The 25417-nt window shown below is 37.4% G+C and overlaps 2 protein-coding genes and 2 long non-coding RNA genes across 14 annotated transcripts in view; 2 read left to right on the forward strand and 2 right to left on the reverse strand.

Moving 5' to 3' along the window:
* The window catches only part of LOC146462638 (uncharacterized), a 243281-nt gene that overhangs the window by 79866 nt on the left and 137998 nt on the right, over positions 1 to 25417 (forward strand). The gene's annotated exons all lie outside the window — the stretch shown is intronic.
* LOC146462639 (protein sidekick-1-like) overlaps positions 1 to 25417 on the reverse strand; it is a 95363-nt gene that overhangs the window by 61165 nt on the left and 8781 nt on the right. For 5 of the 11 annotated variants that reach the window (XM_085085407.1, XM_085085406.1, XM_085085404.1 and 2 more), the window contains 6 exons: positions 24971 to 25261; positions 23796 to 24083; positions 22327 to 22632; positions 21127 to 21444; positions 20840 to 20907; positions 18350 to 18575 (listed from right to left, as the gene is read on the reverse strand). In XM_085085407.1, the coding sequence (XP_084941533.1) occupies positions 18350 to 18575; positions 20840 to 20907; positions 21127 to 21444; positions 22327 to 22632; positions 23796 to 24083; positions 24971 to 25261 (1497 nt within the window). Of the gene's footprint in view, positions 1 to 3467; positions 3536 to 4085; positions 4404 to 5822; positions 6129 to 7620; positions 7750 to 18349; positions 18576 to 20839; positions 20908 to 21126; positions 21445 to 22326; positions 22633 to 23795; positions 24084 to 24970; positions 25262 to 25417 lie in introns of those variants that run through there. The other 6 variants (XM_085085412.1, XM_085085413.1, XM_085085410.1 and 3 more) reach the window with 4 other exon arrangements.
* On the forward strand, positions 4282 to 22566 carry LOC146462640 (uncharacterized). The gene is made up of 3 exons (XR_014857090.1): positions 4282 to 4410; positions 5836 to 5963; positions 22462 to 22566. It is a non-coding gene; the product is annotated as an uncharacterized LOC146462640 (long non-coding RNA).
* Positions 8459 to 15574, reverse strand: LOC146462641 (protein sidekick-2-like). The gene is made up of 8 exons (XM_085085447.1): positions 15464 to 15574; positions 14384 to 14683; positions 13597 to 13887; positions 12732 to 12834; positions 11845 to 12077; positions 11240 to 11359; positions 10634 to 10765; positions 8459 to 9664 (listed from the first exon to the last, which is right to left on the reverse strand). The coding sequence occupies exons 1-8, from the start codon at positions 15471 to 15473 to the stop codon at positions 9276 to 9278; spliced, it is 1578 nt and encodes a 525-aa protein (XP_084941573.1). The 5' UTR covers positions 15474 to 15574; the 3' UTR covers positions 8459 to 9275.

The following is a 25417-nucleotide window of genomic DNA, read 5'->3' on the forward strand; positions in this document are numbered from 1 at the left end:
CAACCAGGTCCCAGTTGTTCAAAGAGCGGATAACTTTATCCACTGGATAAGTCACCGTTCAGAGGAGCAAATGTACTCCATCCAATGTAACCAATGCTTTTGGCAAGTTTTCCACACAATCCCATTCTTAAATTTGACATATGTTTCTACTCTATTCACAAATCATAGGACTATCGGGAAAATCTTGCACACATTTTATCTGCCGGATACCGAACTATCCAATGGATAAAATTATCCGCCCTTTGAACAACTGAGGCCAGAACGTTAACATCCCGGTCACGGTCGAAAACCGGAAGCGTTTTTTTCCTCTTAGACGAGTGTTTGTGTCGTGTAGTAAAGTCACGGACATCAAAACTAGCTTTTTCCTCTCCGTTCCCGTCGTTTAAGGTCTCTACTACCGTTTCGTTGCCGTTATAGTTGAGCGTTACAAAGAAAATTTAGAAACTCTAAGGGAAATTTAACCCTTTAATAGGACGTGTAAACTATCCAGACTAGAAACGTTTCAGTTTTACACTTCCGTTTGTTCCAGTTATCAAGAGTAAAACATTTCTAAGCATTTTTTTATGTTGAAAAAATGCGTTAAAATGCTTTGAAATGAATAAATCTGTCAAAGTTAATGCATTTCCACACACTCCGCACTCCGCTTTTTTCCTTCCAACCGAGAAGTTTGTTATTTGTAAATCATAAATTTACACTTGGCGAGGTGAAATTTCGTTATTTATAAATAATGAATTTGTACTCTAGGTGACATTCATTATTTATAAATAATAGTTTTTACTTGACAAGACGAAATTTTATTTATAAATAATGAATTTACGCACCGGGTGAACTTCATTATTTATATATAATAGGTTTACAACTGGTTTGCCTGACTTCATGATATGTAAATAAATGTTTAAGAAACAGCCTGATTTATAAATAAAGGAAGTTATCAAGCGAATTTTTTACATAAAATTTATCCACTGTACGGCACAAATGATCATTTGGCCATTTAGCTGATGAGTGCCGTACAGCTTGTGCGGTACGAAACTATATGGTAATAAATATGCCAAGTCAAATCTTCAGTTGACCAGACTGTCTTAATCTATTTATGCTTATTTGAGCACTCTGACAGCAGTTCTGCAAATCAACTAATATATCTGAGCTGATTTTCAAAAAGGTGGCTACCGAAATTGAGCACATTTTGAGACTTTCTAAGCTGAAGGAATATGCTAGTCATTCACAATACTCCAGTTACGGTTCATCACAAGAAAGTAAGGTCAGGAAATACTATGAAAGAGAAAAGAGGGGCTTTTCTTTGGAATTAGACGTGACATTGACACCTGAGTGAAATGAGACATGACCTGTGATCCGACTAAGCAAGTGTGACACTTGGTAATTATTAACGGCGCCAACGTATCTTAAATCTCAACCAAAACCCGGTCTTTAAGCGCTCAAGACTAGCCTTCCACAAAAGAATCGGCTTAATCGGGGCAAGACAGCGTTTTAAATTGATTTTCCGTGTTAATTATAAATTCAAGACGTAATGAGAATCACGCCGAACGAACATCTGGAAATTATTTATGACATTGAGTCCGGAAATCCGACCAAAATCGCACTTCTCGACTAATCGGTGACTAGCCTAACAACGCTACAGTTATAACGGCGAAAAATAATAGAATGGCTTTTCAAACTCACGCTTCTTGAAGAGAAAATCCTTGCCCATTCTTGCTAGTGTTTTCCATATCAGCTTAAGTCCCGGATGTTGAGATCAACATTTGAAAAGGGAAGGGTTAGCGCCCTTTTCCACCACAAAAATATACTAAGTCTTTGGCTGAGTAAACAATTCGCAAAAATTTCACGTTGCCCGAAAAGAACTCATCCCTAAGACCTACTTTTTAAAGCCAAAGACTGTCACCTCCTCAAGCAAAGCCCACAATATACAAACCTTTAATAGTCCAAGCCCGAGTAACTGAAAATTACCCGTTTAGCTTAAACGAGGACTACTGGTAGCAAGCATATTAGACGAGGCAGGAACTGCACTCGTAAGACTTTTCCCTCACTAGACTTAATGATGTCCTCAGGAAAACTTTGCTTCAGGAAGCCAAACGAAACGCTAGGTCTAATGACTTAGTTCTGAGCTCAGAGCGCGCGCCGAATTCAAAGCCAAATCGTTGAGCGGTTAAAAGACGTTTGAGAGAGAGTGGGGCTAGGTTAACAAACCAGGGAGGGGGGGGGGGGGGGGGAGAAATATTTTGATTTTATAAATATTTGCTAATGACCATTGTAATCTATTTACTTACTGATGTGAAATTCAATAGGAAATGCTAAAAAATAAATAAATAAATAAATAAATAAATAAATAAATAAATAAATAAATATCTTAAGAAAAGTTAACAAAAACGTCAATTTCTGTAGCCACCTTCTGGAAAATCAGCTCAGATAGCACAAGGGTATAGGCTCGAATTTCCCAGAAAGGATTGATATTCTGCTTTGCATCACAAATCACTTCAGAATGATCTGTAGCAATCAAAAGAACAAGAAACGGTGCTTTTAAGAGTTGTATTTTTGGGCTAGAAATCATGTCTTTAATGAGTGCCATAGAACGAAGGCTAACAGGTCTCTTAGATTCAACATATCCTGAAATGACAGGCTAAGTTCGGGCGACAAAGCCCTCTGTTAACATCAGTTACATTGCTTGACAAAAAAAAATGTGATTTAGACAAGCAGGGCTATAACATATGCACCATATTTTCATTTGTTCAAGCTCATTGGACTCATTTGACTTATACCATTGAGCTTTCTGAGCTGATTTTCAAAAAGGTGGCTACAGAAATTGAGCACATTTTGAGACTTTCTAAGCTGAAGGAATATGCTAGTCATTCACAATACTCCAGTTACGGTTCATCACAAGGGAGGTGCAATATACTTTCAGTGAAAAACTGCGGCTGTCAACTTGATAAGTACAGTACAGCGTTATAATCAGAGAACTATGACGAAAGTGAAAACAGTGTCAGGTATGGTTGTGTTGTTACAGTTTCAGTAACTATGAGCAACTATTGTTTGAAAGCGATGGCACTTTAATGTTATCTGCCGCAAGCATGTGTTGAACCTAGGCGATGACATGTATTAGTGGTTCTGTTTAGTACTAATATTTTTATTTTTGTGAGACCCCTGCCTTGGTGTGTACTATTTAACGAGTTGATGAATAAAGCTTGTCATTATTCGTTAATTGTAACCCAATTTCGTCACCGTTACATTCAGGGCCGTTATATACAGGTTTGACCTTATATATGAAAATTGAGCACATGAATAACGACTACCGCTATAAGCTTCCCCAGAAAATCATTCCAAATGCAGTCATAGTATGGTATGTATAGAATTCATGCTGATGGTGTGGCCAGCTAATTGCCGTATCCACTTTAAGGATGAATATTACACGCAGAATCATGCAATTATAAGAGTTGAAATGAACATTCCAATCATACCTGCCAAGAGACATTAACTGCAGTGGAACTGAGAACAGTCACACTGAAGGATGGAGCAGTACTTGGAGCTGTTAAAAGAAATTCACCATTGTCATTAGAATGTATCTTCCTTTACCACGGGCATGTGCTTGCCGGATATATCACATGTCTGTCATATGTCTTGTCATATTGTCAGGGAGTTAATAACAAAGGGAACTTGACTAATTGAAATGGAAGAGGGGTGAATTTAGTGATGATTTGGTATTGAAATCCACATTTCTCTATATTCATTCAATAAGCTCTACTTTGGCCTGGAGACTTGTAAATTGGATTCCAAGGCCAAATGATCATCCCTGAACGATGATCAGTACTACTGGTAAAAACCTCTATGTAAATCAAATTCAAAGAATGGAACAAAACAATTAAATTATTTGACCTTTAATATGGCTCAAGTTAACACTCCTCACTCAAGGGCTAGGGTCATTTATGCATGAATTTAAGGCCTTTCCTTTCATTGACATCCAATAAAACTCACCATGAAGTGAATTGAGTCTCTTCTAGAGTCATGTACATGAGAATACTATTAATAGTAAATGTTTGATCTAATAGCTATGGCTATTTATATTAAAGTCAACATACCTTCTTCATCTGTGGTTGTATTCACTACAGAACTTCTAAGACCAGAACCAACTTTATTAGTTGCAAACACCTTAATAAAGTAGGTTGTCCAGGGAAAGAGACCCTCAAGAAAAGCACTTGTGGAGGAACCAGATACCACACAGGTACCAATGGACAATCCTTGACATTTAGCATCCCTGAAGTTCTGATTATCTTCACTGATCTCCACTGTGTAATTAAGAATTTCACTGTTCCCATCAAAACCAGCTCTCCAGGAGATATTTACCACACGTGATCCCTGAGACTCCACCAACACATCTTGTGGTTGGTCTGGTACCACTGTAAAGTACGATATTGTTTTTAGTGTACCCAACTGAAATTAAAGACCTGTAAGGTGTAAATAGCACTTCCCATCGTACAATTAGTTGGTTAACGCCACTGGCTCGGTTTGCCGAGATATTAGATAGCCGTAATCCCGGTGTATAGTGTTGCCGGGATACCAGTTACCAGCGATGAGATTTGCAACTGTCAATGTAATCCGTTCACCAGGCCAACCCTAAGCTTTAACTGAATTGGGTCAGCAATTTAATTTCGCACGAAAGCTGATTCCGCCTTGGTCGATCCTTCTCTTAAAAGTTGACAGATGAAGGTGATGCAAACTGCTGGATTAACGAAGCTAAAATCACTCGATCTATTCTTCATTGTTGGAACCGTTTTAACATAATATAATGCCTCAATTTGACACACGCTGGGCTGGCTTATCTCACTAATACAAGGCCGAAACCCGGCCAACTCTTCAAATCGAGCCTACGCGGCTCATCCCAGGTGGAAATCTAATTAAGATCTTAGTAAGATATCTCTTTTCAGTGGGACACTAGTAAACACGATATAGAACGGTTCATCGAACAAGCGGCAAACTCAAAACGTTACATTGACGATATCATTTCTCTGTGGGACACTGGTAGACACGATATAGAACGGTTCATCGAACAAGCAAACTCATATCATTCAACAAACAAATTTACGGGCGAAGCCCGAAGACCCCTACGAAAAAACTCTTCCAAACAACATTTTAGGAAAACATTAAAAACATCAAATCACGACTCCTTGATAGAGGCTACCCAAAGAACCTGATTAAAAAAAATTATCAAATGTCACATTTACAGAAAGGTCATCGGCATTGTTGAAGCAAATAAACGATATGCACTTCCAAACAAACATTGCCTTTCGTGACACATTAACAACCATGGGTGCCTAACCGCAAACATGTTTTGATGGAAAACTATAGCACTAAATAGTAAATCAACCTTTCCTACTATAAATCTTCAAATAGCCACCACTTTTTTCCTTTTTATAAGAGGAAAATCACTACATGGCATGCTTGTCAGAGCACAATTATAAAGACTGAGGTTACATTTAAAATAGTTTCCATTGTTAGAAATCGTGCAGGCCTGTCACTCCTAGCTATTTCCTATTGTAATCGACCCCTAAATCAGAAGAGCCCCACCTACCACCATGATGACTACCACCTTGGCGCTGTCTTCAGACACAAATTGCAAAGATGTGCAAACTGCTGTTTCTTAGTAATATTGTTGAGAAAATTCGTTTGATATATCAATCTGATTCCTTTGCGGTTAAACCACCCTCTTCTTTTTTTGACTTGTATGCTTGATTATATGCTGATTTAATCATAAAAAGGAATTTTAAAATATAGATACTTATCATTCACATTATTTATAAGTGATTAGTGAAACAAACCTAGTACAACAAGTGATGTTGTAGCAGATGAATTATGGACACTGTTTATAACCAGACATGTGTAATTCCCAGCAACTTCGAAAGTGCTTGCATTGATTTTCAGCTGTACCAGGCTTCCATTGAAATATGCGATAGACCCTTGTGAAAAACTCTCAATGGAAGCATTTCTTGATATAACAGTTCCATCTTTTTTCCATTGTACTTCAGAAGGTGTTGGCGAAGAATTATAGTGGCATGTCAACAGAATGTCATTTCCTTTAACAACAAACTGTTTTGGAGCACCAATAATGTTCACCTTTGGTTTATCTGCAAACAAAAGCAAAACAGTATTGCAGTAAAATATCTTTGGGATGCTCAAGCAATCTCGAAAGAGTCATTCCTATATAACTAAAAACTGTTCTGGAATCACATCAATTGCCTTTAATCAAATGCATCTGATACCGAAATTAAGTTCAAACCGAAACATTACCAGTTTTCATGGACATATGGGAAAACGGAGCAATATTTGTCCAAGACCTTAAGAACGATTAGATTTCAGACGTTCAACACACTTTCCTCGATGGCGTGAAAAATTTATGCAGTTTTATAAAATTAATTTATGGATAACCATCAAATTTATCCAGGGGCACCCTACGGTTCACGTCGATGAATACTGACCTGTTCGGTAACCCTAAATCGCCTCAGAAATTTGAATTTAGTTGTAAAGAAAATCTAAAGTTTTCGTTGAGAAAATGTTAGCTTAAATTCCTTTTCGGGGGGGGGGGGGGGGGAATTTAATGTCGTTAAAAATGCAACAACAGCTCGCAAACTCAAGGAATCAGATTCCGTTTGCTAAAACTTTCTGGAACTTTAATTTTCGAGGAACAGCATCTGAAAAGGTCAAACTGTTTTAGTTTAGACAGATATGCCTTTCAAATTTAAAGTATTTTGCTTGAATGGAAGAGAATAATAACCGAAGAACGAGGAAATAGATTGTGTTACAAATTTGCCATTGATAAGGCATTCTAATTTCTTCAAATTAAGCGTACAACCCAAACAGAAGAATCGCAGGTATTGCTATTGTACTTGCGAATGAATGTCGTACACGTTTGAATATATAATTACTACTTGTTTGTAACGCAAACATTTCCGTCCGTTTCGTTTAAAGCTATTTCAAATTAAGTTGCCCCCAAGCTTACCCGACAAGACCAAAAGGTAGTATCGGTATATAAGTCTTTTGTAATTAAGAAGCATACCCATTCAAATGGTCGCCGACGGGTGTACATAAATTCACATACAGAGGAATTCACTTCGCCGTTGTACAACGGAGAGGTTTTGATCTGTCAGTAACTGATATACAGAGGCATTAACCTCGCCGTTGTACAACGGCGAGGTTTCGATCGGTAATATATAAGTTGTTTAATTTACATATTGCGAAGTTGGCGAATTTTTACTCGTTCTATATATTGAGACAATCGCATAAGATGTGTTTGATCACCTCCGATGGTAGTTACAGCTATTTTATAAGTCATGGTATGTGAAACCTTAACCACTACGGTCCCGGAAGTTCCTTGCACAAAATAATGAAACCTCAGGCGAAATGAAGGTATTTTAATGACCATGAAACTGATTTTACTCTATAATCTACTTGGAGATATACTTATTTAGAAATTGTGAGTTAAAAAAATGGTTTTGCCGACGAAAAGGAGAAAATTTGATAGGTGATACTGTAGATAGCGTAAACTAAAGCTAACCCACAATGTTGTTCATCCCTATCTTTAGAAATGCAAAGCACTGATCATGATTAAAAACAACTTACCTCCAAATGCGAGCGGTGTGGCAGCAAATAACAGTAGTAAGAGTCCTTTAACAGTCATTTTAAGAGCTAAAAGGTAAATAGGTTTGCACTTTCGCTCCTGTATCCGTTTCACTAAAGCGGAATTCACGACGTCTGCAAGTTGTGCGTCTGCAAAGGGTTTGTTTACACCCGTGACAGCCTGGTACGCGTGACGTTCGTTCGATTTGCGTTTCGAACAGAAGCAATGATAGACCTGAAGTCAAAGAACAGGTGAAACCTAAAACCTGGCAGACTGTAAACATAAAAGCGCCACTTCTCGTGTAATAACTCAAAAATATGAAAGCAGTTTAAAATTGTAATATGAAAAGAAATTCGGAAGTCGAAATCACGCATGGGGCAGATTCAGTGCCTATGGGTGGATATCTTATTTGGCACAATTCTGCCTGCCAGAATACACGAACATTTAAACAAGGAAATATCAACATAATTATTTATTATGTTAATCTTCTGCGAGCCATTTCTGACAGTTTTTTCTAATCATTTTGAACTTGAAAATCGTGTCATGATGACTTTGAAAAGTCATTCGATTCTATCTTTGATTTTTTACTTTCTTATATGTGTTACCAAGCCTTCACTTATAAAGACAGAATATTTGCTTCCAAAATAACGCGACTTACTAAACCGAAAACCTTCCCTTTAAAAGAAACGCATGTAGCTTCTCTTATTCAGAGGTAACTGTTTTCCATTCATTCTGCTATCAATGGTAGAATAAACGGAATAGTATTCGATAGAGGGTTAGTTTCTAACAGAAACTGCGGCGAAGGCATCCGGGGGGGGGGGGGGGATCAGTTGAAACACGAGCCATAATCAGGGATGGAGACCGTAAGCGTGGGATCCACGCGTCCCCATGTGTTGTACCAAAAAATCTATTTTTAGAAAAAATTGAGCCACCCTTCACGTCATAAACCCGCGCGGATACACGCAAATTTGCGTGGGGCTACTACCTTATATGGAAAATGAAAGAGAAAGTCCAGTTCGCTTTCGACAAAATTACATAACTTTTAAATCAGTACATTAAATGTGAAAATAACATTTTATTTTTCTGTACATGTTTAAGTTACTCCGTCTAACCTTACTAAACTACAGCTGTAAACTTTAAAAGTATTGGGGACAACTCCAGGAAATTCTCCTGGCTGAGTAGAAAACATTAAACCCGCTTACAATACAAATATAAAATATTCTCGGCGATGCTGATATATATAAACTTAACATTTAATTTAATGCTGAAGATCACAAGAAGACATCCGAAGAGAAACAAATATACGGTTAACTATGGCTCTTACCTTACAAACGTAAGTATCATTACAGAGATAAGTTAGAATTACCCCTACGGCAAACGGCAGACGGCAGACGGCAGAAATGACCAGTCGTTACCATCTTTAGCCTACATTTGCTGCTCGCTGTTTTCAATTCTCAGTAATATTAAGTAGTTTTGCGTTAGCAACAGAGGCCAGAATTAGTTTGCACCATTCTCATTTGTGTACTAACATATATAAACGCCAATCTCACGTTTACCGTTTGCCGTAAACTCTCTACTAACATTGCTCTATGGAACTTTTAAAATACTGAGAGCAATTCTCGATTTACAATTTTTGTCGCGGCATATTCTTGTCAGCTCAGTAACGAAATTGATTTTCATAAATCTGCTCAGTTTGCCTGTTTACAGATTCATTATGAGGTCGGACCTGTCTTAACTCTTGGTAATTAACTTGGCGATTTAAATTCGATGACGGATGAGGCTGGAGTTGGCTTAACTCTTGGTAATCAGATTGTCGATTTAAATCTAACGCCTGGTATTGAGAGTCTTCCTTTATCTCATTGTAAATGTCCTCTTGAGTTGCATTGACGTTACCGTAATAAGCATCTTGGCCAGAAGTTATGTCATCGTAGGTTTCCTGACCTTCATTATAATAATGTTGTCGTTGTGAATTGTAGCGGTTACCGGACATCTCCATAATATCATTCTTGGAACTGCCTTGGAAATTTCTTGAATTCAGCTTTGTTCCTATGGGAATGTTTTCAGCAAGGAAAAACACAAAATACCCCAAAAATTAGTAAGCCACTTAACATGATCAGGTTGTAATGTGTTGAAACACATCTTTGAACTTAATTATTCAATCGTAATAAAAGTCGATTTTTCTTCAGTCAAAAGAATTCATCACAGCATGAGAACACAATCCCCAGTCACAGTTTATGTCTTTCGCTTATTCACATTGCGTTACTTGAATGATAGTGTATATGGAAATAGAAATTTTGAGAAGATGAAAGAAGACATTGGCCTTACCTGCTAACCTAAATGAAACCTTTAAATTCTACTTTGAGAAGGACTACTAATACCAAGTTTTTAGCGAAGTACTAAGAAGACATATTTCCTGGGAAGCTTCGTTTTACTCTTTGTGGGCGACAAAAATTAACGTAGGTGTTTTGAATGATGGTAGCTAAGTCCTTTTGTGATTCCAAAAACACGAGATCATCTTGGCGTTTCGAGGACTTGTTTTCGTCACAGTCACGTTCTCACAACGTTCTCGTTTTCCCGCCAAAATGTCACTGGTTCAAGCGCGCACCCTTTGTCTATTTGAAAAACACCTAATTGTGCTCGTCTCTTACCAGAATCTAAAGGTTTGTAATATAATATGATATCAGATAAAAATAAAGTCCTTTATGCAATATATCAAACACGAAGAAGAGTGTTTCATACAATTTCCAAACACCGAGAAGTAGATTGAAAAATTTAGGCGCAGCCGAGTTTTTGTTGGCCACCTTCGAGATGTTTGGAAATGGATGAAACACTCTCTCAAGTGTTTGATATAGCTTCTCAAACTATTAATACTTTTTGGAGAAATTCCAAGTGAAAGCTCACCATATTATATGATAATTAAGATCAAATTTCCAAACCTCCTTCACTATGGTGTTTTTCTTTGTCAACTCCTCATGAATTGTTAATAAGTATGAATAAGTACGAAGCAAAACGTACCACTACGTCGAGATCGTCGTCGCCAAATGATAAACGCAGAAACCAAGATCAATAACACTAGCACAAATACAACTACAGATACAATAATAACTGTTGAAGACTTTTCCTTGGGCGGTGATTGTTTGGTATCTTCTGGAATAAGAGAAAAAAGAAATGTTTAAAATGCCTGGTTTCCATTACAGTGACATATATGAAGATGAACATTTTTATAATGTTGGCTGAGTGGGAAACTTTAAAGAGTGTTCGAGGGTTCCTCCACGGTAAGCTCGCAAGGAACATCACTCGATCGTTTTCGCAATGAATCGGAGAAAGAGATTGTCCCTGTTCGTCCATTTGTCAAGATACCACTTTCAAATTAAAAATATATCTCATAGCATATCTCTTAAGGTAAGAATAATTTTAAGATTTTTTTCTTGTTCTTCTTCCATTTGTTTTTGGCTGACTTGGTGCCTTAGCTTCCGTATCAATCACGCAATACTTCAAGCCAAAGAACGACGAGCGTGGTTTCGATTGCGCCAATCCTTGCTATTCTAATTTTATAACTTGTTTCGTGTATTCTTATCCCAAAGTAGTAAAAAAACAAAAACAAAGCAAACAAAAACGCACCCTTTGTTGTAAACTGGATGAATCCCTCATTTTCATAATCTCCATTGTTGTCAAAAGACCGCTGGAAGACCGCGTACTTGGTGTTGTCATCCAGCTTTCCATTTAGATACTTGGTGAAGGCTAAAATCACAAAACAAACCATATAATAACAAAATTGCAATTAAATTATGGCGATTTTGAAAGTCAGTCCAACGACGCATCGTGGTTTCAGATCCGTGTAACCCAGGTATTCCGAACACTGCAGAAGATCACACGAAGACCTCCACATTTTAGCGAAGATCACCAGAACCTTAAAGGTTAAAATTACCACCCCAAGTGTGGACTGAAATTGCCTTAGAACACTCAAAGTTAACATTCCTGTCGTGGCTGATGATTGCTGAAGTTCGATCAAGAAAAAAAAAACTGAAGATTTTCCAACATATAATTAGGCATATTACAGTGGAATCTAGACTATTCAAACCTTCGATTTTTGAAACTCCCGATTTAATTTCCCCTTGGATTTGCTTCGGTCATATTTGTATCCCCGATTTTTCGAAAAATCGACATTTCACTGTAATTTAAATGTGTATCATTCAGTGGACACTCTAACAGTCTGGATAACTCACGTGACACATCTTTTCGCCTTCTTCTAGTTTCCGTTATGCCATTTCGTGAGTAGTACTTTCCATCGCCAACAGTAAATGTTGTTGCTGCATCTTTCTTTGCAAACTCTGCCGTGATATAAGGTTCGCCTTGCACTTGATCTTGATATGTTCGTGTCACGTTTTCATATTTGGAATCAGCAGTATTTCCTGGATCTTGTTCGGTTTTCAATGGCGTAACGATCATTCGAAAATAACTGCAAGTAAGACAACGACAGTGCTCCTTAAAATATTTGAAGGAAACAGTAATTAAAAATAGTTTCACATTTCTCCTGAACTCCTGCCCGAGGCTATCGTGGGTATTCTAAATAAACATTCATAGACGTCACTTCATTTCTGTTTTTTTCTTTCAATCCAGCGTAAGGGTGCATTCCGTCAAACTGTTAACGGAAACGTAAGAACTACCGGGGATCCCTTCGCTTGCTATCATTTCATCAAGGGAGGGTAGTGGTACCTCTAGCTGCCTCATACAACAGAAAACGGGATATTTAACCTACGGCCGGATGGGATTAGCAATATGTGGTACAAGTGTGATCTTACATGATTTTACTTTTCATAGATGCAAATTTTACCACTGCAAGACTCCTTGTCTTCATCTAAGTACTTTTGTTTTGCTGTCATGCCTCATAATACAACACGTTAAGTGTCTCGGACATCACATTATCTCACCTGCTAACTTCTAAAACGGGATCGTGAAACTGTACCATGCAAAGTAAAGGTATAATACAAACTATAGATAGAGTAATGCACAATTCTATTCTATTCATCAAATCCCACCCGTGCAAATGCATGGGAGTTCAATTTTGTGGCTACATCGACCTCGAAAAAGAACTTTAATTTGCAGTACAAACCTCACTGGATTGCCATTACTTAAACTTTCCTTGTTTACAAACTTGACAGTTACTTCAGTCGTACCGATGACGTCATCAGCAGGAGGCGAACCAGTGGGCACAGCTGAAACAGTGTTTAAACAAATAAATGTCTTCAAAGATTGAGTCAGTGTAATAAAGGATTGGTCAGTGTTTTGCCCTCTAATACTATTCAATAAACTCCGTAAACTGTAGATCTTGTGAACCAAAATGTCCTTGAATGAGACTATGAAAAATAACTATAATGATAATAATAATGATAAAAATAATGATAATGAAAAACTATCGTTATAGCAATTGCTGTATACAATCTCTTATTAGTGATAATCTTCCGCTTCCGATATTGTGACAATCACAGTAAATAGCAATTAAACTGAAATTAATCAAAGGGTTATGGAATAACTAAACCCCTTTAGGCTTGCTAGAATATCGTTTAATAATGCGCTTGGCCGAAAGATTGCCTTCAAAACTGTACAGTTGCCCTTGAAGCTTCGTTTCTCAGCCAGCTACTCATTTTCGAACAATGTTTCAGCCTCGAGCATTATCCTCTGGTGTACCAATCACATGACTGGGTTTATTTATTACGCGGTATTATATCAAACACGAACAAGAGTATTTCATCCGATTTGCAACCCTCGAAGAGTAGGTTGAACAAATCAGGCGCAGCCGAGTTTTTTTCTCAGTTATTAACGTCGAGGTGATTGGAAGTTCAAAGCAAACGTTCACCAAATGTTAATATAATCAAGACCGTGACGGAGGTCCGGAATTGTTTTATCTTCATGAATTATTAATTATTTTGAGAAGGAATTATCTGACAGCTGTAAGGCGGCCTTTTTACTTCTCTTACCTGCAGTGGTTGCCTTCTCAGCGTTACTTGCAGGACCATTACCCTTTGAAGTTGCAGCAAAAATCCAAAATGTGTACTCAGCCTGCTGCCTAAGGCCATTAATAATTGCTCGTAAATCAGGTGCTTTGACGACCATTGTGCCTTCTTTCTCCTTCTCCACGTCCTTGTAGTGTATGGTGTATTGAGTAATAATGCCATGTCTGGACTCCACAGGAACTTTTCTCCATTCCAAAAGGACGCTAGTACTGTTAAGCACCATCACAATGGTTATTGTTGGAGCCGAAGAAGGCTCTGCAAGACACGGTCTGGCTTAATATGTATATTAACGAACACATTACCTTTTGACTAGTTGGCTGATTATTGTTGCAAATAAATTACTATTATGCACGAAACCGCCTGCCTCTCAAGAGGAAAGAAGGTCAAGTTAAATCACGATTCGTTGACCTACACCGCTGGAACTAGCCTGCCTGGTAGATTCAACTATAATAGAGAGCAGAGGAAAACATCAATAGTTTCAAACCAGGTCACGTTGGTGAATTAACCCGGATCCTTTGCAGAACGGTAGGAAAAGCCCTATGTTCTTCAGTTCAAAGAACTAAGAGGCATAAACCAAGTTCTAACGTAAAAACAAACTAGTACATGTTTAAAAGGATCTCAAGAAATTTCACCTTTGTAATGGTTGCTGTGCAGTTCTTTCTTCTGGTTCCCTTAAATTACAACATGTGCCCTCACGTAACAAGTAATTCATAAACCAGTCGATATTTTTAATAACGTCATGTTTACTTACTGTCTTCATCTGTGCCCACTTGAATTGGATCACTGGGTGGGCCATCACCTTTCACTGTAGCAGCCAAGACTCTAGTACTGTAATATGTATACTTTGTAAGATTTGTCAACTGAACATTTCGTGTTGGAGAATTGACTTGTTTCCTTTTCTCAGCTTCGCCTCCTTCTGTCTTTCGATAAATGACAGTGTAGTGTAGGATTTCACCGTTTTGTTCCTCTACTGGTACCTCATCCCATTGGACAAAAATGTCAGTGGAGCTGGTGTTATGACCGTACACATTCTGAGGAGGGGCGCTGGGTTCTAAATAAATAAAAAATACCGGTACACTTCTGAAGATAAACTGTTATCTACGACAAGCACAGAATATAACTAAAAAAAAAAAAAAAAAAAAAAAAAAAAAAAAACAGGTTGCTTGCTCCCCTCCCTCCAAAAAATAAGATATTAATCTGTTCCACGAAACGCTTCTATAACCATATCGCCGCCCTTTCTCGCTGCTAATTCAAACCAGTTTTAAAAGAGGCAAAAAATAAAATAAAATTAAAGAAAAAGACGCACCTATGTGGCCTTCTACGTTCTAAAAGGGTTTATTAAAGCTGAATATTAGTGGGTTAAGTGAATGTAAACCTTCTCAGACCCTTTCCAGACAAACAGTATAACTATATTTAGTCTTCGGGTGTTAAAATGAGGAAGAATACACAAATATCATATATCTGGAAGATTTCAAAAAACAGCAATAAATGTCCCCATGACCCCCCCCCCCTCCCCCCCCCCCCCCAAAAAAAAAAAAAAAAAAAAAAGAAAACGAACAAAAAACCTTAAAATTTCGAATATAAAACCCTCCGGAAATAAGCTCCTCCCAAAAAGATTGGCCTCCACATGCCTCAAAACTTAAAGGTGATTAAACACATCGAGAAACCTAAAGGGTCTTAGACTATCGTTGTAGTAGAATAAACACTTATGCCTCTCTTGTAATTGCGGATTGAAAATGTAGACTTACTGCCTTGGTTTGTTGAAACAAATATAGGTTTGCTGTAAGGTCCATCTCCCTTGACAGTAGACGCTAAAACACTGATGTTGTACCTCGTATCATTCTTTAGGCCTGTCAAGTTTGCTTGCTGTGTGGGAAAGACAACTGTCGTGGAATTAATGGATGCGTTCGCACCACCTTCACCAAACATCTGATACCTGACGGTGTAGGTTAGTATGATCCCATTTTGGTCTGCAGCGGGAACTTTATCCCATGTGACTAAGATACTGGTTAAAGTTGTGTCGACTGGCCTTAAATTAACAGGCGAAGCGCTGGGCCCTGAGAAAATAAAACAAGGGTGTTGTAAAATACGTCGCCTTCTACACTGCCTTGTTCATGTCTAATCTTGTTATGCGTCAAATGCTGATATTTTTGAACAGAAAGTTGTATGAGTCAACTTACTGTCTTCATCTGTAATGACAATGATAGGTGTGCTCGCATTTCCACCGCCCTTCACAGTAGAAGCAAATACTGTTATGCTGTAGTTGGTGTATTCATTCAGACCTGTCAGTGTTGTTTGGTTTGTTGGAGCATTCACTACCTCGGTATTCTGACTGCCACTAGGTAACGCCTTGTAAGTCACCGTGTAACTCAGTATAACACCATTTTGATCAGCTTCTGGAACTTCTCCCCACTGAACCAAAATGCTGGTAGAGCTGGTGTTGCGACCCTGGAGATTAACTGGCGGAGCATTTGGCCCTGTAAAGAATTAAAATAAAATCAGCAGCTTTGGCAACAGTTCAGTTCAGCCACGTTACCATTAAAAAGGATGCTGTACATTATTGCTATTCCCAATAAATAAATTAACACTGGTTTGTTTTACACTCACGGTAAAATGTTACGATTTTACGCATTGTACGTTTATAAAAAACACAGATTTTACGTTATTTCGCTGGTGCTGAAAATCGACGATTCATCTGTTTGGAAAGTGTACATTTCATGGGAACAACATCGAGTGGATAGCGCGCTTTGATGATACAGTTACAGCTTTATGAAAATACGCTTTTACATTTAACAGAAAAAAAGGCGGTTCGTTTTCACGTGCTAACTCTTTTCATGCTAAACGCGTCTACTGACACAATAATGAAAACTTTCTTTCAAGACCACTTACTATCCTGGTCGGTTCTAACAACAAGAATAGGACTACTGGGCGGTCCATCTCCTTTTACAGTAGAAGCAAACACCGTGATGTTGTAGTTCACATACTCCTTTAGTCCCGTTATGTGCTTCTGGCGATCATTGGCCCCAGCTAAAAGATTTCGATTGTGGCTCTCTCTTTGTGACTGGTAGATAATGGTGTATTGTGTGATGATACCATTCTGTTGATCTGCTGGCACTTCATCCCACGAGACTAAGATGCTGGTTGAGCTGGTGTTATATCCTCTCACATTTTGTGGAGCACCATCAGGTTCTGACATAGAAATGAATAATTAAATTTATTAAGGGTGATGATCTCTCCACAGCCTCTTATGACTGACAATCTGTGTTTTGTTCATGTTTCCAAAAATATTTGAGCCTCTTCAAACTCTGTTTAGCATATCGTACATAAGTTTTGGGTTTTCTTGTAGAGCAATATCACGTCTTTACATGTTTAAATATCGTTCGTATAACTTCCGATAATCCCGCATATAGTAACCGCACTTTGAGAATTATTTTTATTTTACAAAAGTACAATATTTATTTTAGTAGTAATCTAAACTGTCACATGGAAAAAATTCTCCGAAAATATCTTTCAGATTTGGAAAAACAGAAACGCTGCTGATAAACTGTTAATACCGAACTAACATTTCACTGGCATTGTGTGCCAAGTTTTTCTATCCCGCACTGCGGTACATAGCTTTTCAAAATTTCAGTCTGAAAAGTTCAGAAAAAAAAAATGTTATTCAAAGTGGTTCTTTGTAGTAGTTCAATGACGGCGCGTCTCCTGCCTATTTCAATATCGTAAACTGAACTGTTACAAACGAAACCAAAAATGAAGAAATCGTTACTCCATAGATACCACCGGTCGCACGTACGTAGCCAATATAGAACGTTACAAACGGTGCAACTAGCCCTCAATTAAGAGCCTTTTATGCACGAGTAAACTCATACAATCAACCAATAACAAAAAAATCTTTATTCTGGAGAAACAAAGCGAGAAACTCAACCACAGAATTTAACTTACTATCCTGGCCTGTCCTAACAACAACAACGGGGCTACTGTGTGGTCCATCTCCTTTCACTGTAGATGCAAACACTGTGATATTATAGTTCACATATTTCTTTAGTCCCGATATGTTCCTTTGATGATCATTGGGCCCAGCTGAGACGCTTCCATTGTGATTCTCTGTTTGTGACTGGTAGGTAATGGTGTAATTCGTGATGATACCATTCTGTTGATCTGTTGTTACCTCATCCCACGAGACTACGATGCTAGTTGAGCTGGTGTTACATCCTCTCACATTCTGTGGAGCACCATCAGGTCCTGTTATAGAAATGAAAAGTTTGAGTCCCATAAAATAAGATGCTATTACATGTAATTTTACATGACATTAATTTGCTGATGATTATCCAAGTCACTTCCATCCAGGAATCACCTATACCTCATACACATTTCTCAAAGAAAAAAAAATTGGCCCCTTCAAATCTCATTTGGTAAACCCCGTCATTTTGGCCTAAGAGGCATCATTTTTGTGAAGGGATCACTCAATGAAGAATTACAAGTAATATAAATAATTATTACAGGCACAAAGGCATAACATGACCATGTACATGTAGAGTTTACTTATTAATTTATGCTGAATATGACACAAAATTGCATGAGTAAGTGTAAAACAATATCAAAATTATCAGCAAAATGGTCACCGTACAGTGTTGAACAGAAAACAAATGAAGTTTTTTTGTCGAGTGTACTTAATAAATGATAAAGAGAGTAGAAGTGGGCAACTTAAACAACTTACTATCTTGATCTGTCTTCTTTTCAGTTTGATTGCTCTCAGGGCTAGCCCCTTTACTGTTAAAAGCCCGTAGGGAAAAATTGTATGAGGTGAACTTATCCAAAGGTGTCACCAGATACGAGGTGGTGTCCTTTCCAAGGACAGTGCGATTTTCTTGTGTGCTATCTTTTTTCTTGTACAAAATAAAATACCCCTGGATGGCACCTCTGGCTTGTTGTTTGGTTAGTATCTAAATGAAGAAAAAGAGAGGAAAATATTGACCACGCTCTCAAGAATACATTATATATAATTACTGGATGGCAGCAGGAGTAAAACTTAACTTGGACACCAAATTGATCAGTTTGACGTTTGAATGCCCATTCCTTTATTTTTATTAGGTAACTGCAATTTAGCGAACCAGCCAACCACCTTATGCTATGAAATTGAAATAGATAACGAGTACACGATGAAAAATCTCGAGAAACAAATTTCCGAGCCCCTCGATTCCTCCTTGGGGCCCGGAAATTCTTTTTTCCCGAGATCATCGTGTGCTTGTTATTTATTTTATTGTTATAACTACAATTTACAACAGGATAAATAATTAAATAACTTGCAGCTTTTACCCTTACATTCGCATATGTACACAACAGGACAATTATTTCAGTGTGACGCGAGTCACACTAGGAATTTTTTTTTAGTTACAATTAATATGATAAAATCAATTCATAAGTTACTCGTTTTATCAAGTCTCTTGATCTGAAGAATCATAACAATTAGTCAGAGTCGGACTTGTATGCTCAAATAATTTATCTTAAGCTTTTCATTCCTTTGTAACAAGGATCATTACCATTACGGACATTTATTAGTCGCGACAAGGAGTGAATAGTGTAAGTAATCATTTTCGTGTCGCTTGCCCTTAGTTTTCGCCCTATTCAGATCTCTCAATCTCCAAACACCAAAAATCTGGAGACTGAGGTAAAAAAATCTGGCGATTTATCGGCAGAAAAAACCAAGTAAACACAGGTGCTAATCAAAAGAAAGTGCAGTTTCCGCCATTTGGAAAATGTGAGTGACCAAAACGGGAGAGACTGGTAATGAAAACCTAATTTGGCACATGTCTTCGAATATGTATGGTCATAGGCTGTGTTTTCAGTAAATAGACGGATTAACTTAGCGTTGTTTACTAACTATGGATTGATTTGCATTGATTTGCACGAAATTGGCACAAGAAAGTCAGCTTACCAAGCCCAAAATGAAATTATAGAAGGAAATCGTATCCTTTCAGCTTTTGACTGTTTATCGTGGGATTTTTGTGTCTCGTCGTGAGACCGTGAGACTGAACTGAAAACCGTGAGTTTCATGGCAAAATCGTGAGACTTTAGAGATCTGCCTATTTTTATTCCATTTTTCTGATCATTGTAATTATAGTTTTCCACCACGTGCCATGAAAGTTAATGAAATAAATTAAGTGATTTCTAGAATCTTGGCCAACTGGTTGAACGACGTGTCCTGACTTATCGCCGGTCGGAGTCGGGAACGCGACATTTAGCCCCTGTAGTGACAATAGGAAAATAAAACAAAAATACCAGTACCCACATATAGAGAAGAAAGAAAATAAGCTTAATGTGTTAATGACTTTAAACTCGCAGTATTACTAAGTTAAACATCAAACTTAGCATTAATCTTTGCTGGAGCAGATAGACTGAAACAGCCATTAACCAGATTACTGTGACACAGAAAGACAAGTGTCAACCGACTGTAGTGTTATGATATCTTAAAAAATATATATATATATTAAAATCCTCTTTTTTTCTTTTTCTTGTCAACCGACTGTAGTGTTATGATGTCTTAAAAAAAATTATATTAAAATCCTCTTTTCTTCTTCTTCTTCTTCTTCTTCTTCTTCTTCTTCTTTTTTCACCGTGTTAATTTTATCTAATGTTCTTCAGTTAATTTCCAATAGGCCATTTTACAGTTGTGTGCTTAGTGACCTGGTCTTGAATTGGAAGCGAGGCTGGGGTTGACCTTGTTTTGATACAGACCTCACTGCTTTTCATATGTAAATGCAAACTAGTTAGCATAAGAACAGTGTGATCTACATATGAAAAGCAGCGAGGTCTGTATCAAAACAAGGTCAACCCCAGCCTCGCTTTCAATTCAAGACCAGGTCACTTAGCATACAACTGTAAAATGGGCTATTGACCTGTGTTTGTCTCTTGGGCCTTTTTGGTTTTTCTGAGCTTTTTGTGATATCATTGGGTATTTGTCCAGGTGTGTTGGTTCCAACTGTCATTGTGAGTACCTAATTTGTAAGTATAATTTTAGCACCAAACAACACTTTTACATGCATCTGTGAAAATTTAGCACATGAAAAACAATTACCAGCATAAGCTTCCTCAGAAAATTATTCCAAATACTGACAGTCATAATATGGTATATTATTGCCGTATCCAATTAAATGAATATTACACGTAGAATCAATTATAGGAATTGAAATGAACATTCCAATCATACCTGCCAAGAGACATTAACGGCAGTGGAATTTAAAACAGTCACATTGAAGGATGGAGCAGTACTTGGAGCTGTTAAAAGAAATTCACCATTGCCATTAGAATTAATCTTCCTTTAGCATTATATGGGCATGTGCTTGCCCTCGGATATATCATTTGTCTGTCATATGTCTTGTCATATTGTCTGGGAGTTAGTAACGGCTATGTATGTATGTATTTATTTATTTATTTATTTATTTATTTATTTATTTATTCGGCTATATACGGCTATTCATATTAAAGTCAACATACCTTCTTCATCTGTGGTTGTATTCACTACAGAGCTTCTAAGACTAGGACCAACTTTGTTAGTTGCAAACACCTTAATAAAGTAGGTTGTCCAAGGAAAAAGATCCTCAAGAGTAGCACTTGTGGAGGAGCCAGATACCACACAGGTACCATTTGATGATCCTTGACATTTAGCATTGCTAAAGTTCTGATTGTCTTCTCTGATCTCCACTGTGTAGTTAAGAATTTCACTGTTCCCATCAAAACCAGCCCTCCAGGAGATATTCACCAAACGTGATCCCTTAGACGCCACCAACACATCTTGTGGTGGGTCTGGTACCACTGTGGAGTACAATAATTATAGTATACGCAGTACAATCAGCCTTCAGAGAGTTAATTATATCTCCTATGACACAATCTTGCAATAATTATTATTATTACTAAGGGATCAATCAGATGAGCTACTACTTGTACAATAGGTAGATGTACACCTTTGATCCAAATGACCTGACTAGCTTCCTGGCCATGTGTGGCGCTCCAGCTTGAAAAGGACTGAGATGCATTCGTTGGTAACAATCTTCGCCTACAGCTAATTTTAAAATATTCTTTAAAACATTCTCTGTTAAAAGTGTTATCATTTTAAGCTCAGGTTTCCAAAAAGTATTGAGACAAACATTTTTCTGTCCCCGGAAAGTACCATGAAATTCCCTTTTAATACCATGCAGTGTACAGTACCTTAACCCTCCCCCTTTACAGGGTTTAAACACCTTAAAATGGTTAAGAACATTTAATAACATTTAATAAGTTTTAGGCATAGCATTTGGTTCATGAACCCTTGCAATTAACTACTACTAATTCACTATTAACAGAATCTACCATCTACAAAAAAAATACATTGATCAAGAAAACCTGAATACTTACATGTATAGTAGCTAATAAAAGTGTATACTCTATACACATTTTAGTTTTGAAACCAAATAAACATACTGAAAAAGTACATTGTATCTCTGTCTATGTAACAAGAGCGCTTGAATTTAGACTTTTGTGTCTGGTATTGTATACTTTCCTGGTACAAAGACAATAATTATTATAAGGATGTACAACCTGTTTGTAACGTTCACTCATTTTTTCTATATTCATTGGTTACATACATGCATGTACTGATATCACAGGAATAAGTTATAGACACTGATAATATAGTCACACAAAAAGGTAAAAACAAACCTTGTACAACAAGTAATGTTATAGCAGATGAATTATGGACACTGTTTATAGCCAGGCATGTGTATTTCCCAGCAACTTCTAAGGTACTTGCATTGATTCTCAACTTTACTAGGCTTTCATTGAAATATACAATAGATCCTTGTGTGAAATTCTCAATGGAAGCATTTCTTGAAATAACAGTTCCATCTTTTTTCCATTGTACTTCAGAAGGTGTTGGTGAAGAATTGTAGTGGCATGTCAACATGACGTCATTTGCTATAACAACAAACTGTTCTGGAGCACCAACAATTGTCACCTCTGGTTTAACTGCAATCAAATACAAACAGTAAGTTGCAGTCAGTTAATTAAGTAAACCACCTTTGGGATGCTCAAGCCATCTCATTTTCACGTGTTTGCTTTGTTTTAATTTCTGCCAATGACAATTGCTGTCTTTGCATTTGCCAGTTGAAGTGAAAATCAAACAAGGAAACTAGAGAAATTTTTAAAAAGGAGTCAGCAATAAACAGGACAGGTACACAAATATCACTGCCAAGGAGTCTCGCAATAACATGATATAGACACGAGGCGTGCGATACCTGTAATTAAATATCAGACCAAACTACGTTTTTGGACTGAAAAGGTTGTCTGAGAACTGAACTCTCGCAAGCCAATGTTCAATCTCGTTCTGATATTTTAAATCTTTCCTTAAAACGCTATGATAAACATGTTATAATTAGTCACATTCGTCGTCCATTAAAAATCTTTCCAATATGAAATTAGGTCTGTTGGTGTTTTTGCCAGTGAAGTTAATATTCTCGGTATACCCCGCACGAGGAAGAAGGCGTGTAAACGATATTAAAAACTATCAAATTTATCAAAAACGAAAATAACAACACACATTATTTCTGAAGTTAAAGAAGAGGTATTCTAAAGGTGATCTTTTAAGATATTTAAACAGACCGAAGAAGCTCAAATCAAGTTTGCTCAAATCTCAGCTTCCAGCCCAAATTTTACCCAGATCTCATTCTCAGTGCCCAAATTTAATGGTCAAATTCCATTTCTGAGTGTGTCATGATCAAATCTCATTTTAATTTCCAGTTTTCCAGTGAAAAAAAGTGCAAACCACATTTCCTATTTAACCCTACGCCGCCCTCCTCATTCATTTTAAAATACGTTAAGTAAAGTTTAAAACACAAGCAGCAGTGTCTTATCGGGATTTAAAACCACGATAAAACACGTGCTGCGAGTGTTTTGAACGGCTTCAAAGACATTCCCGGAAAGGCGTGTGTCAAGAGAGTTCATAACAATGATGCTTTTGTGAACGTTGGAAATTAGCGTACGAGAAAAACATTAAACGCCGAATACTAATAAGGAGGAGGTTTTATCGGCTATAAAACCACTGCACGTGATGTTTTATCGACCATTTGATAGATCAATGGGCTTATAAATTATTACTTAGTTTTTGAATGACAGTTAAATAAATTACTCACAATGTACTTCAAGTGTCCCCGCAGTTGATGTAATGTTACCAATACTGTTGTTTGCCACACATCTGTATTGTCCTTCATCTGATCGGTGGACATCCTGTATTCTCAAACTATGAGTGTTCCCTGATGAACTTGCGGTTAGTTTTGAATTTGCTGGTGTGTTCAGTATCTCATTGTTCTTTGTCCATTTGATGCTGGGTTGAGGGTTTCCTTCTACTGAACAGTTAAAAACAACTAGTCGTCCTTCAATTTGCACGATATCTTCTGGATGTTTTGTTAATTCAGGTGCATCTAAAACGACACAAATACAAATACAGTCAAACGCCTTCAATACCGACACCAAAGGGACAGAGTTGATTGTCTGTTTTTAATGGAGGTCCCTGTAATACAGAGATAGAGTTTTAAATGTTTTGATCTCTCTAGTACCAAAAACATAGTCAGCATTAAACAAGAAGCGTTAATATAGGTTTTGCTCCCGCCTTTGGTACCAAGTGACAGCTCTGTCCATAATAAGATTGTGGATGAGTTTCTATTTTGTCTCTCCGGCTACAAGTGAACAGTGTCCATCTCTGATAATAAGCATGTGGTGCGTATTATATAGGCAAGGCTTAAGTGATTTTTGGCCTATCCAAGTGAGGAACTGTCTGTTTTATTAGAGATGCACAAAGAGAGCTCTCATGATTTTTGGTTTAATTGGGACCCTGTGTTCTGTCAGTTGGTGTCTGTATTAAAGAGAGATCGTTTAACGACCAAGTTAACTGTCCGTAAAAAGGAGGTTTTCGTATTATTGTGGTGTCCGAAAAAAAATCATAGTGGAACTTCAATCCGTAATTGGATTTCTTTAGCTGAAATGAAAAGTCTCGTACTAAAATAAAAGGATTGTGTCCTTAGGAATCTATCGATAAAATCACATGAATCAATGAAAGCGATGACGATGATTGGCAGAATAATTGCGATATCGACATGTTTCAATTGATCAATAAAATCGATAGCATTTATGCAACTCTTATGGAAAGTTATCGATTTGTACTGGACGTTTTTCCGGTATCGGTTCATTTGAATCAATAGTCCACGTCGGGTATTCCTATACTCAGAAATGATAATACTCCTCTACTCAGGACTCACCGCCGAGCAACTTTAGCATGAACATTAAAGAAAAAATGCTAATTAGTATTTACATTGTACATTCAGTGTAGCAGCGTTGGAGGTAACTGATTCAATAACCATGTTGTCGGCAACACATCGGTATTCATGTGTACTGTCATTCCTTCTCACATTCGTTATAGTCAACTGTTTGTTATCTGATGATAAAATGATTCTGGGATCGGCAGCCGCATTTACAACAGATCCATCTATGGTCCACGAAAAACCCGTAGGTACTGGATTTCCAATGGCGTTACAAGATAAAGTGACGTTTTTTCCTTCTTCAACTATCAGATTCTCTGGATGAGAAGTGAACTCAGGCTTGTCTGCATTTAGTGATAAGAAAAGTGAACCTCACAATTAGTAGTTTAAAGGGCTATGATTCCTACATTCACACATGGAAGGAGCTACTGATTCCTACATTTGTACATAGTAAGAGCTACTGATTACTTCATTTGTACATAGTAATCATGAGTTCTATC

This window comes from Pavona decussata, unplaced genomic scaffold (assembly GCF_977016875.1).
Source record: "Pavona decussata unplaced genomic scaffold, jaPavDecu1.1 SCAFFOLD_186, whole genome shotgun sequence".
In the NCBI taxonomy this organism is placed as follows: domain Eukaryota; kingdom Metazoa; phylum Cnidaria; class Anthozoa; order Scleractinia; family Agariciidae; genus Pavona; species Pavona decussata.